The sequence below is a fragment of the Phycodurus eques genome, chromosome 9, assembly GCF_024500275.1.
Source record: "Phycodurus eques isolate BA_2022a chromosome 9, UOR_Pequ_1.1, whole genome shotgun sequence".
NCBI classification, from domain to species: domain Eukaryota; kingdom Metazoa; phylum Chordata; class Actinopteri; order Syngnathiformes; family Syngnathidae; genus Phycodurus; species Phycodurus eques.
The window spans coordinates 5,652,469-5,671,127 of NC_084533.1; the positions used below are offsets into that span (position 1 = coordinate 5,652,469).

At 41.9% G+C, this 18,659-nt stretch overlaps 1 protein-coding gene across 3 annotated transcripts; it reads left to right on the forward strand.

Annotated features, from left to right (window-relative positions):
- The first annotated feature begins 3,474 nt into the window (after nt 1-3,474).
- On the forward strand, nt 3,475-15,667 carry LOC133408171 (E3 ubiquitin-protein ligase TRIM39-like). 3 transcript variants are annotated; one of them, XR_009769245.1, is made up of 7 exons: nt 3,475-4,302; nt 5,273-5,368; nt 7,838-8,071; nt 9,838-9,860; nt 12,217-12,332; nt 12,414-14,667; nt 15,479-15,667. XR_009769245.1 is itself a non-coding variant. In XM_061686701.1 (6 exons), the coding sequence occupies exons 1-6, from the start codon at nt 3,763-3,765 to the stop codon at nt 12,980-12,982; spliced, it is 1,578 nt and encodes a 525-aa protein (XP_061542685.1). In that variant the 5' UTR covers nt 3,475-3,762; the 3' UTR covers nt 12,983-14,769. The 3 variants fall into 3 exon arrangements, 1 of the variants encoding a protein (XP_061542685.1); XR_009769246.1 differs by lacking the exon at nt 15,479-15,667 and having other exon boundaries at nt 12,414-14,325; nt 14,444-14,769; XM_061686701.1 differs by lacking the exon at nt 15,479-15,667 and having other exon boundaries at nt 12,414-14,769.
- The last annotated feature ends 2,992 nt before the right edge of the window (nt 15,668-18,659 follow it).

Genomic DNA, 18,659 nt, shown 5'->3' on the forward strand with positions numbered 1-18,659 from the left:
GTTTTCAACAAGGTTTAGCAGTGTGTTTATGGGAATGTATGACCATTTTTCCAGAAGCACATTTGTGAGGTTACAAACTGATGTTGGCCGAGAAGCCCTGGCTCTCATTCTCTGCTCTAATTCATCCACAAGTGTTCTATAGGGTTGAAGTCAGGATTGCGCAGGCCAGTCAAGTTCATCCACATCAAACTCCCTCATCCATGTATTTATGAACCTTGATTTCTGCACTGATGCACAAAGGGAGGGGCCATCTCCAAACTGTTGCCAACACGTTGGAAATGTCCAAAATATTACGCCCTGAGCTCCAGTGAAAGGAACTCTGAATGCTTCAGCATACCAAGAGATTTTGGACAGTCAAACGGTTTGGGGATTACCCCTTCCTGTTCCAACATGTCTGTACACTGGTGCACAAAGCAAGGTCCACAAAGACATGGAAGAGAGAATTTGGTATGGTTGAACTTGACTAGCCTGCACAGTGTCCAGCCCTTCAACCTGACAGAACACCTTTTGGTTGATTTCGAGTGGACAGTGAGTCAGGCCTTCTCGTCCAATATCAGTGTTGGAATTCCCAAATTCCCATAAACTCACTCCTAAATCTTGTTGACAGCCTTCCCACAAGAGTTGAATCTGTTAACAGCTGCAAAGGGTAGACCAACATGATATTAAACCATATGGATTTAGAATGGCATATCACTTAAAATCAAATGTATTTCACGGCATGTGAGCAAATACTTTTGGCCATATAGTGTATTAGTTTGTCTGAAATTTTGAAAAGGTTAGACTCATTGTTACACTTTTGAACACATAAAAGAACACTGACTTTTGAACAGTTTTACCTTCATATAGTTGGACTATTTTATGGAATATGTCATATGAAACAATATTGTCTAAATTGTGCACATTTGCCATTAGGTCAACTTGTTATGCCATGGAGGTTTGCCACATGCTGTACACATATAATGCAACAAACAATTTTTTATTATTTACATTTCATCATGTTTTGTTATCAGTTTATTATCAATTCCATCCATCAATTTTCTACACCGCTTGATCCTCACTAGTGTCGCGGGTATGCTGGAGCCTATCCCAGCTAACTGCGGGCAGGAGGCGGGGTATACCCGGAACTAGTTGCCAGCCAATCGCAGGGCACATATAAGCAAACAACCGTTCGCACTCACATTCATACCTACGGACAATTTAGAGTCTTCATTAACATGTTTTTTGGGATGTGGGAGGAAACCGGAGTACCCGGAGAAGACCCAGACAGGCACGGGGAGAACATGCAAACTCCACACAGGAGGGGTCGGGGATTGATGCCCGGTCCTCAGAACTCTGAGGCAGACCTCCTAACCAGTCGTCCACCATCAGCTTATTATTTGTGTGATAAAAAACAAATGTGGTTAATACCAAAATAATAAGGAAACATCTAAGTGTCCCGTTGATGCATTCATTCGAAACTAAGAAAAATAATCAAATGTTATGTTACATTACTTTGAGAAAGTAATTAATAGTTACACTAATATTAGATTTTCAACAGGGTAACTTGTAATTGTAACCAACTACATTAGCAAAGTAATCTTCCCAGTAAGTCAAGTTTGACTACTTTTTCTTGCCTGATGGAATTTTTCTTCTGAGCATGTTTTTCTTTTTTTTTTTCTTTTCTTTTTTTAATCTCTGTCACAGTACCCTAATGAATGAATAAATGTGTTTTAATAGATTTGAGTAAAGGATTACAAAGATATTGGTATCTGTAGTGTACTGGGTTTTCCCATAAAAGTGTGACTAAAGACAATAATGTGTCTTTTATCATTCTTGCCTGTGGCGTTTGCCGGTCGTATCTACAGCTAAAGAGCATTTGGGAAATGAAAATGAATCATTTCTTGGTGATTATGTAAGACAGGAAAAACAGAGATCTATCATTTGTTATAGTCCCAAACAAAAGCGGCTGAGTAAGGTGCTTTGACAGCGACGTGTCAGCCATGATATTCCATGCTTAATATGTCTGAGTTAGAGTTTTTGTTTTTCATTCTCGTTCTCCGGTTTGTCTTTGCTACTCTCGGCATAAAGTATCGTGGGGTGGGGTGGGGGTATTCCAGCAAGCACGTTCAATAAGAACTTGCTTAATCTAAACCTGAGTCCTGACTTGACTTCCCCTCAACTCGAAAACTGGGATCATTCGGATCCAGAACATCTGATCTGAATTAGTTAAATCCAGTCTAAGTACGCTCTCCTTTAGCCAAGCTTGTGCACGGCCACAACCAAAAGACATCCTCAATGGAGCCCTGATTTTTTGATTCACCATGGCAACCGAAAGAAGTTACTTACTTCCCCCATTGAATTGGAGGTGCTAATACAGGCATATCGTGATGTGAAAATATATTCTGTGGGGGGAAAAAACAAGAACTGCTGCAGCCGCGAAGGAAAGAGAAGGAATTGATGCATGACTGAATGTGGAAGTTTCAATGCTTTACTATTTCATGCACTCAATTAACATTTAAACTCACTTTAAATTGCAGCATATAGGAATATATTTTTAATAACACCTGATTTTCAGTTATGTGCAATCTGGCATTTAAAAGCCGTATTTGGAAGCCGTTTAAATATTTTATTTATATATTTGTCATTGATTTGCAGACAAAAATATAACAATCTACATGAACTGAAATATTTAAAAAGATGAACATTTGATTTCTACTCGGCCAACAGAAAGACAATTTGTGCAGAAGCAGTGATGGGCCAGGTCATCTGAAGCTGATGTTAAATGTATATATTTTTTATTTGTTCATCAAATAATTTTTTTTTTACTGTACAAATAAAATAATAATTTCCTCTTTATTATTTTATTTTCAATAAATCAATGAAACTATTTTACGAGGTAAATTAATAAAAGTAATAATGAATTAATAAAAGCAATATTTAAAATTAATTTTGTTGATTTTGATCGCAAGGGAGGGAAATGCTCACATTTGTCCTGATTGTTGGTACATGTGTACCCAGATTAAGATCAGTAAGAAGACTTGCTGATTTTTTTCCTAATCACGTGTGGGGTCTGTCACGTTTTAAAAATGGGTTAAATGTTAAAAATCGATATGTGCGTACCCTGTGTATGTCAGTTTTAAAGATACCAATATGTTGCTGCGTAAAAATTAATTTCACCATACATTAGGATTGTTTACGCAAGGAAATGATGAACCAGTCAATCAGTGCATCTATCCATCTAAAGGTCCCTGAAAAATAAAATGATGGTTTTCATTTTAAATGGTATTATTTCTATTTAATTCAATGGTAGTCAGCCAATCATTTAATTAAATATAACATGTTAAAAAAAATCAATTGACTCATCAATTCATGAGACACTGTAAATTAAAAGAAGTTTTCAAAATAATATATTTTAACAGATAATGTAAAGGCTCGGTTAAGAATAATTTGCTTCCCGCTGTACGACAATAAAATACGTTGCACTTCTAACTCTGGAAGGAACAGGTTGTTCTCCAGTGTCTGTCAATATGCGCTGCAAATGGCTGCTTGTGAGTGTGAGGCAGCAACTAAGCTGGGGCAGTCGCCAGGCCTGCCGCCGCACGTCTTCGCGAGTGGGGTTAGTTTTTTTTTGTTTTTTGTTTTTTTCTTCACCCACTCGCTCTCAGAACACGCCCTTCTTCTGCCTCTGTCGTCGAGTTGCCAGACTCTCGTGTTGTGCTAAAAGAGAAGTCGAGTGGGTTCTTGTCCCCGAATGAGTGAGGACTATGTGCAGGCAGGAAAACAATGGCGGAGGCCGGCGCACTTGAAGAACTCCAGTCGGAACTCACCTGTCCGGTGTGTCTGGAGATCTTCCGCGATCCCGTCATCCTCGAGTGCGGACACCACTTCTGCCAGGTTTGCATCGTTCAGTGCTGGGAGGCCAAGGCGGACGAGCTGTCCACTTGTCCCAAGTGCCGCAAAACCTGCGCGCGCAAACTGAGGCCCAACTCGCTCCTGTGTAACGTGGTTGAGAGCGTCCGTCGAGCCCGGGCCATGGACGCCGTCGCCGGGGGTGAGGGCGGGGCCCCGCCGCCCGGCTGGGAGCCCGACGGTCCGCCGGAGGACCCCGAGGAGCGCGAGCCCGGCTCCAGCATGAGCAGCCTCGCCTCGTCCGTCGGGCACTGGCCGCGCCTGTTCGGAATGGACATGTGCGAGGAACACGAGGAGAAACTCAAGCTGTACTGCGAGGACGACCAGCTGCCAATATGTCTGGTTTGTGGCATGTCCCGGGACCACAAGACACACAACGTCATCCCCATTAACGAGGCCTTTGAGAACTACAAGGTGTCTAGCCATCCATCTACCATAACGCAGTAGGCCGGAAAACGTCTATTCGTTTTTATTAAGACACTGGAATATAATGCACAGTTTGAACATCAGAGCTGCTCTTAAAAATAGGAACATTCCAAAATATATCACTTCCTTGATGATTCGGTGAATGTGTATATATAGCATGTAAAAGCTAAATAAAAAGGTGTACTTGAATTCAAAAACGAAATGCTTTTTTAAGATTAAGTACTCATAGATTGTACTTAAAGTTAACTACCACTCAACCGTATTGGACTTGAAAAGCAAACAGTGCTGCACATAGCACATCTGCCTCACAGTTCTGAGGACCTGGGTTCAAATCTGGCCTTCCTGTGTGGAGTTCCTCCCACATCCCAAAAACAGGCATGGTCGGTATATTCAAGACTTCAAATTACCTGGAGTGCAAATGGTTGTTTGTTTATATGTGCCCTGCGATTGGCTGGCGACCAGTTCGGGGTGTCTCGACCACAGTCAGCTGGCATAGCTTCCAATATGCCCTAGTGATATAGAGTATGTATCCTTACTACTTGCACAGTAGCAAATACACAGAAAGAAATTGAATGGGTGTGCCATATTCCTTGCTATTTGAAAACCCGCCGTACTTGGTTATTACAATCACATGTCACGTTTGGCATTAACAAAGAGGACTTTCATAAACTGCGGTCTGTTTTGGATTCTTTTCACAAAGCAGACGGGCCAGTTTGGAGTCTCCAGTCGCTTAAGTGTTTTACAGGAATTTAGCAGGCCAGCGTAAGGTCTCGCAACTCCTCCATATTGGACCCCTCTGATAAAAAGAAAAATGGCATTTTTGCTTGAGTTTCTGGGTCTGACTTGTGTCATCTGAGTGTTGTTCGTGAAGGAAAAAAATGGGCAGGGGAAGCTCGTCCTTCAATCTAGTTCATTTCTGCAGTGTACTGAATGTTTTTTTTTTTTGTCCTCCCTACAGGATAAGCTTTCTGTGGCTCTGGAGAGAGTTCAGCAGCAGTCAGAGGATGCCTCACTTTTCCAAAAATGCACCAATAAAAAAATCCTTCTGATTAAGGTATGTGCTTTTGTTAGGTGACAATAATCTTTGCCCACCCTGATACCCTCACAAAACATTAAGCGGCCACATCCACCCATCTTAAACGGTCATAAAAACGCGATCGAAGCTCTCAGTATTCGTCACACAACATTAAACACCTCACAATTACACATCGCAGCGATATTTTGAACAACAACTCCCTCGCAAAATGCAAATGGAGACTCAGTCAGACATGACACCCTGGAGGAGGTGCATAAACACGTCATGTCATGTTTGTCGTTCATCTCTCTCTCACACACACACACGGAAGCAAAATGGACACCTTTAGAATTGCATACCACACAGACTTCAGTGAGGCTGGGCTGCCTTTTCCACTGCGGTTTGAAAGAGGTGTGTGTGCGAGTTAAACAGAGATATGAGAGTAGCGCATGAATGTTTGGAAAGTATGAGATAAGTCCCCATGCACTAAAGCTACAAGTCAAAATGTGTACAAATTCCTGATAAAGGCTTAACTCCACTTGTCAGGGCTCTCCGCTGTTTGACACAGTTTTATTGCACATTCACCCATTTTCACTTCTATTTCTGTGTCTGTGTGAAAGGATGTGAGTAAACAACATGAAGGGGAAGTTTGCCAAGTCTTCTCTTCCTGTCTGTGTTTCTTTTTGGTGTTTCGTGTGTGATTTGGTGGCACGCTTGTCCAATACAGCTTGCAAATGCAGCGTTTTGTGTATGTATAGCATCTGAAATACACAGGTACCTCTAAAGCAGTCATTCTAATGTGCTGTGGGAAAATTGTACTTAATTGCTTCAAAAATTATTTATTCACAAAAAAATAATATAGCTTTGGTTATCTGTCTATGCCAATGACGTATTGTGAGAGGCAAACCAATTAAATGGTCCTCCATTTGATGGCAGAATGTAGAGTAAATCTGTGTATTGACCCGCTATCATTCATACAACAGAGGTCATTGCTTCCTGTGTTTATGTTAGCATTGTGATCATTAACAGGCCCAGAATTCACAGGGCATATGTACATTCATGAGTAGATTGAGACGATATCGACATTATTTCAGTGCATATACTTTTTGTCATATTTTTGTTTGGTGGTGTGCCGTGAGATTTTCCTAGTTTAAAATAACGTACGTGCCTCAGCTCACTAAAGCTTTGTTAACATTGCTCTAAAGTCATACGTCATAGGTACAGAGGGAGGAAAAAGTAACCCTTTGTCCGTAAATTGGTCATCAAATGTAGTCCGAGCTTCATCAAAATCACAAGAATAAACAAACGAGAGTCTGCTTAAACCAATACCGCACAAAGAATTTTATGTTTTCATATTTTTATTGACAATAACATGTAAACATCCACAGGACCGAGAGGAAAAACTAAATGAACCCGATGGAATTTATTATATTTCCTAAGTAAATTGGTCAAAAAATGTAGCCTGATCTTCATCTAAATCACAAGAATAAACTAACAAAGTCTGCTTAAACTAATACCACGCAAACAATTATCTTTTTTATATTATTATTATAATTATTATTATATTTTTATAACTATTTCTTTAGCATTTATGATATTTTACCTTGTGGAGGCAGCACCAAGCCACCAAATTACTTTTACACTTATTGCATTTACTGCGTGAACCCGGTATGTGGTGCTGCAGACATATTACCAAACACAAATAAAGTGTTCCTTCAGTGAATAGCATAACAGTTCCTTGACAGCAACATGTCACAAGATGGCACCAAAACAATACTTTTATATTTGACAGGGCTTTGGCCTGAGCACAAAGACGGCAAATAGGTGGGTTTTTCAGCAATTAACGGAGAAGAATGGTTTCCAGAAAAACCTCTGCGAATAGTAGAATCTGCAAATCGTGAATATGTGGGCGGGGAACACTATAAGCTAATAATGTGGACAATTTAGCTAATGCCAATCTTCTACAAACTTCATTGCAGCTTTGCTTACTTTTTGGCTTTGAAGTAGTGTTTGAGAGAGTGTAGTCCAGTTGCCAGACTTCGGCCTCGAAAGTTGCTCTGGATCTTCAGCCTGCCTAGCTACCAATTAATTGGTGGAGAAACTGTTGGGCTTTGGTACCACAGGATCACGGTTACAATTGCTTCGGAGAAAAACAATTTTAAAAAATGGTGACTAGTTGTTGCTAGTTTGCGGGCTGACTAACGTCGAGTCGACGTGCCCTCGAGCAAGCCCAGTTTGCGCACTCCCGTTACTCCGAGATCTCTCCTTGCATGCCTGCATGTGTGTGATCTTGTTTTCAGTGTGAAGTACAACAAAGAAATATATAGCAGAGTATAATTTGAATTTCCCTTTTGGGGATTAAAAAAAAACATTGTTTGATTGCTGATGAATAAACAAGCACCCGGAGATCAATTTGCAATCAATTAAAAAGTACATTTTCCATAATATACTCAACTCAAAGTATAATAGGAAGTAAAAAAAGTAGATCTCTGACTCCTTTCCACTCAGGAACAAGCAGGGGAGCTGGAGGAAATGGTCACTGCTGAATTCGGCCATCTGAGGGAATTCCTCCAGGAGGAGGAGGATCGCATCAAGCAGAAAGTGCAGAAGCAAAAGGAGGAGAAACTCACAGAGCTGGAGGAGGCTCTCACGGAGGCCACGCAGCAAATCAGCCGGCTGGAAAGCATCGCTGACCAACTCCACCTCAAACTGATGGAGGAAGAAAACCCCGAGCAACTCAAGGTGAGAGAGTGGAGATGTTTTGTGATGTCAGGATGTTGATATGTTCGTGTATTACGTGGAGTAAGTGCATGGAAAAGGATGGAAGTACAACCCCATTCCAATTAAGTTGGGACGTTCTGTTAAACATAAATGAAAACACAATACAATGATTTGCAAATCATGTTCAACCTATATTTAATTGAATACGCTACAAAGACAAGACATTTTATGTTCAAACTGATAAACTTGATTGTTTGTAGCAAATAATGATTAACTTCGAATTTTATGGCTGCAAAACGTTCCAAAAAAGCTGGGACCGGTGACAAAAAAGACTGAGAAAGTTGAGGAATGCTCATCAAACACCTGTTTGGAACATCCCACAGGTGAACATGCTAACTGGGAACAGGTGGGTGTCATGATTGGGTATAAAAGGAGCTTCCCTGAATTGCTCAGTCATTGACAAGCAAAATTGGCGCGAGGTTCACCTCTTCGTGAACAAGTGCGTTAGAAAATAGTCGAACAGTTTCAGGACAATGTTTCTCAATGTACAATTGCGAGGAATTTAGGGATTTCATCATCTACGGGCCATAATATCATCAAAAGGTTCAGAGAATCTGGAGGAATCACTGCATGTAAGCGGCAAGGCCGAAAACCAACATTGGATGCCCGTGACCTTCGATCCCTCAGGCGGAGCTGCATCAAAAACCGACATCACTGTGTAAAGGATATCACCACATCGGCTCAGGAACACTTCAGAAAACCAATGTTAGTAAATACAGTTCGGCACTATATCCGTAAGTGCAACTTGAAACTCTACTATGCAAAGCAAAAGCCATTTGTCAACAATACCCAGACACGCCGCCGGCTTCTCTGGGCCCGAGCTCATCTAAGATGGACTGACGCAAAGTGGAAAAGTGTTCTGTGGTCCGACGAGTCCGCATTTCAAATTGTTTTGGGGAATTGTGGACGTCGTGTCCTCCGGGCCAAAGAGGAAAAGAACCATCCGGACTGTTATGGACGCAAAGTTCAAAAGCCAGCATCTGTGATGGTATGGTGCTGTGTTCGTGCCAATGGCATGGGTAACTTACACATCTGTGAAGGCACCATTAATGCTGAATGGTACATACAGATTTTGGAGAAACACATGCTGCCATCCAAGCAATGTCTTTTTTCATGGACGTCCCTGCTTATTTCAGCAAGACAATGCCAAACCACATTCTGCACGTGCTACAACATCGTGGCTCCGTAGTAAAAGAGTGCGGGTAGTAGACTGGCCTGCCTGCAGTCCAGACCTGTCTCCCATTGAAAATGTGTGGCGCATTATGCGTAAATGTGTGGCGCATTAAGCGTAAAATACGACAACGGAGACCCCGAACTGATGACCAGCTGAAGTTGTACATCAAGCAAGAATGGGAAAGAATTCCACCTACAAAGCTTCAACAATTAGTGTCCTCAGTTCCCAAACGTTTATTGAATGTTGTTAAAAGAAAAAGTGATGTAACACAGTGGTAAACATGACCCTGTCCAAGTTTTTTTGGAACGTCTTGTAGCCATAAAATTCCAAGTTAATGATTATTTTTCTAAAAACAGTAAAGTTTATCAGTTTGAACATTAAATATCTTGCCTTTTTAGTGTATTCAATTAAATATAGGTCAAACATGATTTGATTGTATTCTGTTTTTATCTATGTTTAACACAACGTCACAACTTCATTGGAATTGGGGTTATACACGGGAAGTGATGTACACCAAGTCTTGTCAACCTGTTTTTGTTTTCTTCTGTTTTAGGGAATTAAAGATTTCATTGGCGGGTGAGTAGCATCCCTGATTATTTACGGTACTTTTCTGTAATTTTTGTGTTTTGTTATTTTTTTTATTTGTTTTGTCATGTAACTTGACTTGTTGTACTGCAGCTGATCAACCACTAGGGGGCACACTGCCAAAGGCCAAGGCATGGACAAGAACTTCTAAAAGCATGTTTAATTAAATAATTATCAAAATTAAACGGGGGTTCATATTCACTCCCTAGCCACAACATTAAGTACAGCTGCACAAAATAATAATAGCCAATACAAGAGCTCAGTCTACATAGATAATGATAACATAATTATTTTTAATGTCGAATATGATTATATATTGTCTAATATAATATCAAAGAAAAGACATTATCTCATACTGTACATGACATTCTCTCAGATAATGTCTTTCCTTAAGCTGATATATTTAGGAATAGCCACTGGCATCTTGTAATTGAAGAGTTCAAACACAAAAGCAGGCATCTCTGTTTTTTTAGTTGAGAATTGAGTAAAATGATATATTTTTTTAAATTATAGTTCCAGGTTAAAGCTAATTATTTTAATTCAGGGTATTCAAAGTTAATATGAATCAAGCAATTGACAGGCTGATTTGGAAAAAGCCAAACCTTTATTGAAAAAGTATTTGAAAGATGTCCTTAATGTAATTTCATCACAAAACAAGGCAAGGTCGAGGGCAGGCCTTATTTAATATTTCATCCTATAAAACCTGGTAACCTGGTAAAAGCTTATTGAGAGATTAAATCTCTCTTTCAAAAGCCAACAGGCAGCAGAAATTCACACAGTACATAACACAACAACATTCATACAATAAATACAAATAAAGACTACAAAATAACATCCATCCATCCGTTTTCCGTACTGCTTATCCTCAGTAGGGTTGTGGGCATGCTGGAGCCTGTCCCAGCTAACTCTGGGCGAGAAGCGGGGTACACCCTGAACTGGTCACCAGTCAAAAGCAGGACACATAGAAACAAACAACCATTGACACCTATGGGCAATTGAGAGTCTTTCATCAACCTACCATGCATGTTTTTTGGGATGTAGGAGGAAACTGGAGTATCCGGAGAAAACCCACACAGGCACAGAGAGAACATGCAAACTCCACACAGGCAAGACCGGGATTTGAACCCCAGTCCTCAGAAGTGTGAGGCAGATATGCTAACCAGTCGCCCAACAGTAATATGAAAATGTATGATATCTGATTTAAAAAAAAAAAAAAAAAAAAGTGCCAAAGCCTAAATGCTTTCGGGTGCATACATGTTTTTTTATTTATTAATTTAAAAAAAATATATATATTTTTTTTATATATTCATTCAAATTTGTACGGCTTGAAGGCATTTTTGGGGTATTACGTGGATTAATGACTCTATACCTATGTGCCAACTGTTTAGCATTACTTTAAGTGCATTTTTTGCGAACAGACCCTGAGTCTGATTTATTCAGATTGTTTATTGATCTAAAATATTTTATTTATTGTTCTACATTACAATGCCAAGGTTCTATGTTCTTTAGAATTTAAAGTTAATTGTTCTTAAAAAGGATGGACTTGAATTTAATGCGTTCAGTGGAAAAACGATACTATTGTTTTTTTCGTGATAGTTTTTAGGAAAATATATCGTCCTAAAAATGTTGCTACCATGGCAGGCAGAAACATCAAACATTGGGAGAGAGCCAGAGCAATGGATAACACAAAAATACTGTACAAATGTACAAACAAAAATCTGCATTCGAGCGGGACCGCGAAGCGACAACCGTCATATAGCAGAGGTTTACTGTATCTGTACTCCGTGATGATAAGATTTGGGTGTCAAAATCACATCTAACTCCCAACAGGAATACAATCGTTTTATTCTCGATTACTTCATCGTATAATAACTTTGCTTCTAGTTGGCTTTCTTGTTAATAAAAATTTACCTTCATAGTTTTTAGTCTTGGTTGTCACCCTGGGCGGCGGCACGGTGGAGACTGGTTAGAGTATCTGCCTCGCAGTTCTGAAGACTGGGGTTCAATCCCCGTCCCCCCCTGTGTGGAGGTGGCATGTTCTCCCAGGGCCTGCGTGGGTTTTCTCCGGGCACTCCGGTTTCCTCTCTCATCCCAAATACATGGGGGATGAAAACATCCATAATTGAGAACTCTACGTTGCCTGTAGGTGTGAATGTGAGTGCGGATAGTTGTTTGTTTGTATGTGCCCTGCGATTGGCTGGCGTCCAGTTTGGGGTGTACCCCGCCTCCTGCCCGATGATAGCTGGGATAAGCTCCAGCACGCCCGCGACCCTAGTGAGGAGAAGCGGTTCAGAAAATGGATGGATGTCACCCTGGGAATACTGAGTCATTATTTCTGCCTGTGCAGGGCTGAGAGCTTGTTTGAGCGGCCCCCAGATGTGAGTGTGGATCTGCAGTCAGGAGAGCTTCTGGGACCTTTGCAGTACAGGATCTGGAGGAAAATGAGCACAGTTTTTCAGCCTGGTACAAATGCAAACCCACACACACACAGCACATCCAAGTGTTTCGGTGTCAGTGTGAACACATTTTTCCTAATATTCGTAGCTGTGACGGCAGTGTCACTGGACACGGACACAGCCTACCCCTGTCTGTGGGTTTCCTTATGCCGCACCAGCGTCCAGGTGGGCAAACTCCAGCCCAACCTGCCCAACAACCCGGAACGCTTCACTCGCTACAACATCGTCCTCGGCTCGGAGGCCTTTTCTTCGGGCAGACACTACTGGGAGGTGGAGGTGGGGCCTAAGACGGCGTGGGGTCTCGGCGTGGCCCGAGCTTCTGTCAACAGGAAGGATGAGATTAACCTGTGCCCCGAGGACGGTTTCTGGACTGTGGTGATGAGGGACAACGGAGACGGCACCAGCGAGTATGAAGCGTGCACAGACACAGAGGAGGATAGCTTGTTATATCCGGTCAAACCTCCCAGGCGGGTGGGAGTCTATCTGGACTGCGGTCGCGGCGAGGTGGCATTTTATGACGCCGGAGACATGAGCCACCTGTTCACCTTCTATGATGCCAAATTCGATGAGCCAGTTTACCCATATTTTAATCCCTGGCCTGTTATTAACGGATACAACTGGGAGCCGCTGACCATTGTCACGCCACACTGGGCATAGATTGGTTAGCACATTTAGCTTCAAGATGTTGAAATGTGTTTTCTGGGGTAAATGTAATGGTGGTGAGAAAAGATTGATGACCATACAGTGAACCTGCGCATATTCGCAGTTGAGCATTCGCAAATTCTGCGATTTTTGAGAGTGAACCTTAAATCATTTATTTCTGTTTTTGTGCTCAGGCAGTAATGGTAATTCTTTGGCGTCATCTGGTGGCATGTTGGTGCTGAAGTGGGTTGAGGAGCTTTCCGCCATCTTGTGGTGTCTATCGGAAATTACAGTACAGTATGTTTAGTATATAAATGACTTTCAGATTTTCATTATTCACGGCAGGGCTTGGTCCCTAACCCCACGAATAGCGGGGGTTCACTGTAACATGGATAGGTTAAAAAAAATACTAAAAGGATAATAGTAAAGAAATAGCACATTATAGAACAAAGGTTATTGTATACAGTATAGGGCCCTTGTGAAGAATCTCCAAAACTAACCCTTTTTTTTTTTTGCAAGCGTGTGTATCCTGTTGAAAATGTATGTATTTGTGTGGTGCTGAACACAACCACCCCCAAAACTCATTAAGTACTGCTTCCTGTAAACTTTGACTTGATCAACACGAAACTCAATGTCACCAAAATCATAACAGGATTGCACGAAAAAGTCTCAAGGACCCATGGTCAAAATTGAAGAGGAAGTCAGACAAAGTGATTGCCACCCGTTACAACATAACTGTGATTTATCATACTTAAGTTCACTTTCTCTAGCCACGCCCAGGCCTGATACTGCCACATCTGTTCTCAATCAAGAAATCACTTAAATAGGACCTGCCTGACAAAGTGAAGTAGACCAAAAGATCCTCAAAAGACATCATGCCGAGATCTAAAGAAATTCAGGAACAAATGTGAAAGAAAGTAATTGAGCTCTATCAGTATGGAAAAGGTTATAAAGTCATTTTTAAAGCTTTGGGACTCCAGCGAAACACAGTGAGAGCCATTATCCACAAATAGTGAAAACATAGAACAGCGGTGACCCTTCCCAGGAGTGGCCGGCCGACCAAAATTACCCTATGAGCGCAGCGACGACTCACCTAAGAGGTCCCAAAAGACCCCACAAGAACATCCAAAGAACTGTGGGCCTTACTTGCCTCAGTTAAGGCCAGTATTCATGGCTCCACCACCATAAGAGAGGGACTGGGCAAAAAATGGCCTGCATGGAAGAGTTCTCAGATGAAAACCACTGCTGAGCAAAAAGAACATTTAGGCGTATCTCAATTTTGCCAGAAGACATCTTGATGATCCCCAAGACTTTTGGGAAACTACTCTGTGGTCCGACGAGACAAAACTTTTTGGAAGGTGTGTGTCCCGTTACATCTGGCGTATGAGTAAGAACACATTTTAGAAAAACAACATCATACCAACAGTAAAATATGGTGGTGGTAGTGTAATGTTCTGGGGCTGTTTTCTGCCGCAGGACCTCGAAGACTTGCTGTGATATATGGAACCATGAATTCTGATGGCTACCAAAAAGTCCCGAAGGAGAATGTCCAGCCATCTGAAAAACCAAATGAAGACTGTAGTGGCCGACTCAAAGTCCTGACCTGAGATGTTATGGCATGACCTTAAAAAGGCGGTTCCTGCTCGAAAACCCTCCAATGGTGGCTGAATTACAACAATTCATAATTCCTCCACAGCGCTGTAAGAGACTCATTGCAAGTTTTCACAAACGCTTGATTGCAGTTAACAATAATACAAAAGACTGCGAGTTTATGAAAAGAAAAACACAAGTTAAATGCCAGGCGGCACGGTGGACAACTGCCTCACAGTTCTGAGGACCCGGGTTCAAATACGGTAGCCCGCCTCTCGCCCAAAGATGACTGGGATAGTCTCCAGCACGCCCGCGACCCTAGTGAGGATAAGCGGTCCGGAAGATATTTTTATTCTAATGCTTAACTGCATCTAAAGCGTTTAACTTCATGGTTTGTCATTTTTACAATATCTCAATGTCATCACATCCTACAAGTATAGATAGAGGGAGAGCTGTAATATATTTGATGACCTCCTTTTGAGCTTGCTGATTTTATTTATTTTTTTTTTTTGCCTCAATAAATTCATAACCAATTGGAGCTGCTCTCTATATGTTGCCGCTAGCGACCAGAGCTGGCTTTTAACTTGCAGGCATACGTATATTTTCTAAACTGCCTATCCTCACTCGGCACAGCTAAACAAACCACCGTTCACACTCACATTCACACCTACGGGCAATTTGGAGTCTTCAATCAACCTACCACGCCCGGATTTGAACCCAGGTCCTCAGAACTGTGAGGCAGTTGTTCACCGTGCCGCCTGCCTTTTAACTTGTGTTTTTCTTTTACTAAACTGGCAGTCTTTTGTATTATTGTTATAATGCATGACACAGAAGAGGCAGAGTTGTAACAAAATCCATTAATGGTGAAACTGACATTAATAGAACAATTTAATCCTACAGCTGTGAATATCTTATGTCCAGGTGAATCAGCGGATTCAATGTCACCTCATAGGGTCCACCATGTACAAAGAGCTTCTTTTCCAGAGCCAGCTTGATAAATTGCTTTCGTGCTTGTGGAGTCAACTGGATATCTGTCACCTGTGATACAAACAAATACATAATGAGAAGAAGAACGTGTCTGACCTGAATAAATGTGTCTGTTATTCATGACTGTTTGTAGACTCCTTTTATTGGCTACCGCCAGTGTTACTTAGTCTCCTGATCTCTAATTACATATCATTGCAGTCCGGTTAACACGCAGTAACACAAGCCATCACTACTAAATTACGGTCACGCTCCCACTCCCATTCAGCCTTGCCGTTATTGGAAGCTAAACACTATCTGCAGAAAAGAGCTTGAAGAGGGTTCTTCTCTGTTCCAGTGCACGAAACAACGTCCATAATGACAACCATGGATGAGCTTGGTGCGGAAGAACTAGAAAGCCCTGACTTCAACCCCATCAAACACCTTTTGGAGGAAAGTCAATTCCAGAGAGGATTATCCCTGCAGAAGGGCCAGCCCTACATTTTCTTCCATATTCACTTCCAGATCATAATGACTGGTTAGCCCAGTAAAGTGAAACCTCTAAGCTCAAACACAATTAATTCCGGAACACTGGCCTAACTCTGGTTTGTTCATTCACGACTCACAAAAAGTTAGGTATTTTTGGCTTTCGGGTGCAATCTCAGAATGAAACTAAAATGCACTATAACCTTTACAGGTGAACTTAATTTGACCATCTGCAAACCTTTGAATGCCCATGTCCAATTGTTCAATGATTCAGTGCTTCTTGTGCGTCTTTACATTCTCTAATAAGGAGCTGAACGGCAACTCTTCAAGGTCTTCCCCTTCCATCATTTAATTTATTTTTAATACATCTTCCCCCAATGTCCTTGCGTCCCTCGCAAAACAGTGTGATTGCGGGGTTATTTATACCCAATGAACATACATTTGCTTCATTTGCGGCCTATCGATGTCCTCCTCCGATCTCGGTCCTTAACTTACATTGTAGCTTTAGCCACATTCGACTGAGCTGCCATGACAAAGATACATGCGCCGCATCTGTCACTATGCTACCAGTAGTCATCATTCCATCCATTTTCTATAGTGCTAGTGCTGTTCGTGTCTCGGGTGAGCTGGGGCCTGTGCCAGCTGACTTTCAGGAGCGAGGCAAGGAGCACCCGACTGGTCGCTAGTCAATCGTAGGGTCGACAAACGAGCATTCATACCATATTCACAGGTTTAGACAATTTAGTCCTCCATTAACCTTTGTTTCAAAGGAACTCAAGATCGCCGTTATCTTTGCAGAGTTAAATTCAGTACCTGTGGATGGACTCAATGTGTCTGCTGGACTGAATGAAGAACTATGGCCAAGCACCATCTTTTTACAAGGCATATCAGAAAGGTTCCAGGACTGTTATCACAAAAGATATATTTCCAACCCAAAACTACAACCTACGGGTTTTCCCCTTGAGTGTGGGCCAGACAATCAACCAGCAGGTCTCCAACGAGCTCTTGTGGTGTTTGTTTCGTTCAGTCCGCAAGAAGCAAGTTGAAGCAGGGCAATTTGGGGCTGCTGTAAGGCCTGTTCGTGGTTTCTCCATCCACGTCTGCGTCGTGCGGGTTGGTCCGTATGAAGTCAATATCGTCATCCAACCCTGTGCGCACTGGTCTGCGTGGACCCCTAAGCCGTCAATCAACCCATTTTTTGGCGAATGCGCAGACTGAACACATATCAGCGTGCCGAACACGCATTGCGCAGAGCAACGAAGAACAACAACAGGAATGATGACCCCCTGCTTCCCCTTGCGCCAAATTTAAAGGAAAATAAAGTTAGCCAGAGGGCTCAAAACACCTGGCATGAACTATCCCAAACATGACAACAAACAGAAGCTGTTTCTTTCAAAGCGCCTGCTCACAACGCCCTGAGCATCTGACAGTTCCTGGCCAAGAAGAACATCGCTGTGCTGCAGCAACGTCCCTACACACCCGCCTGGGCTCTGCTTGATTTTTTTTTTTTTTTTTCTCTTCTCTCCCAAAGTCAAAGAGGGTTATCTAGGGGAGCGGTTTTAAAGATGTGGTTGTCATCAAAATGGCCATGGTGACAGAGCTGCGAAGGATCCCAAAAGAATCCCTCTGGGGGTGCATGAAGGCATGGCTAAGAAGGCTGAGAAAGTGCATTGGACTCCAAGGGGGATTATTTTGTTGTAGTTTGGATTTGAACTACATATCTTTTTGCGACCCCAGGTCCTGGAACCTTTCTGACACGCCTCGTATGAACGACATAGAACAGCTGTTGTCTCAGAGCTTCCTGGCATCCGAGAGGGTAGGGAATAAGTCCGCCGCTATTCCAGATACCAGAGAACCATAGGGGGCAAACAGTTGGAAATTGAGGTCATCAGTTGTTACACCACGTGTGGTACTTAAGATGTGAAATTGAAGCATGATGTGACATATTTCCACAATGGTTATACAGTCATCATCCTCGTAATCACCATTGCTACCCTTCTGTGGTCCCACCACAAACAAAAAGCAAATACCACACATTCTTTAGATGCTCACTTTGGCTGAAGTCTGGCAAGATTTGCTGAAATACTCTATCATGTAATATGTACCGGTGTCTGGTTGTAGAGATTTTGGGCTTTTTTTTTTTATTATTATTTTGAGGTTGCACACGCTGTAGTGTGATTGCTAATGACGGAAAAATATCTTATTCAAATGTTCTGATGTATTTTTCATTCATACAGGCTCTTGTAGAAAGACCTTTGCTAAAAATACAAGCTCTAGTTTTAAACGTCCGTGTGTTTGGGGCATCGTTTTCTGTAAATGGAGCTCTTTTCTTTGCCACTACTCATGATTTGACCTCCCCCGCCTCATTAATAATCAATTAAGGGCGAGAGACTTATGCCCCTTTTGTCTATTGACAAGAGGCCACTGATTGCAGCTCTACTTCATAATATACTAGAATGTATTCATAGAAAAGGGATCGTTTCATGGGTCTCTTAATAAAACAGTGTATTAGAGTGCAAGAACAAGCACAACAATTATGTTTACATGGTTGGCTTTGAGTGATTAATCTAAAAATAGAGATGAACCGTTCACCTGTGTGTGCTCAGTGGTGCTTGCAGGAATAGATTATGCATGCAGCAGCACTATGAGGTGA

What these genes read in the sequence shown, in the direction of transcription:
- LOC133408171 (XM_061686701.1), top strand. Translation starts at nt 3,763, where the DNA reads ATGGCGGAGGCCGGCGCACTTGAAGAACTCCAGTCGGAACTCACCTGT. An exon ending in AAAACCCCGAGCAACTCAAG is followed by an intron (nt 8,072 to 9,837) that starts GTGAGAGAGTGG and finishes CTTCTGTTTTAG; the next exon opens with GGAATTAAAGATTTCATTGG. An exon ending in ATTAAAGATTTCATTGGCGG is followed by an intron (nt 9,861 to 12,216) that starts GTGAGTAGCATC and finishes CTGCCTGTGCAG; the next exon opens with GGCTGAGAGCTTGTTTGAGC.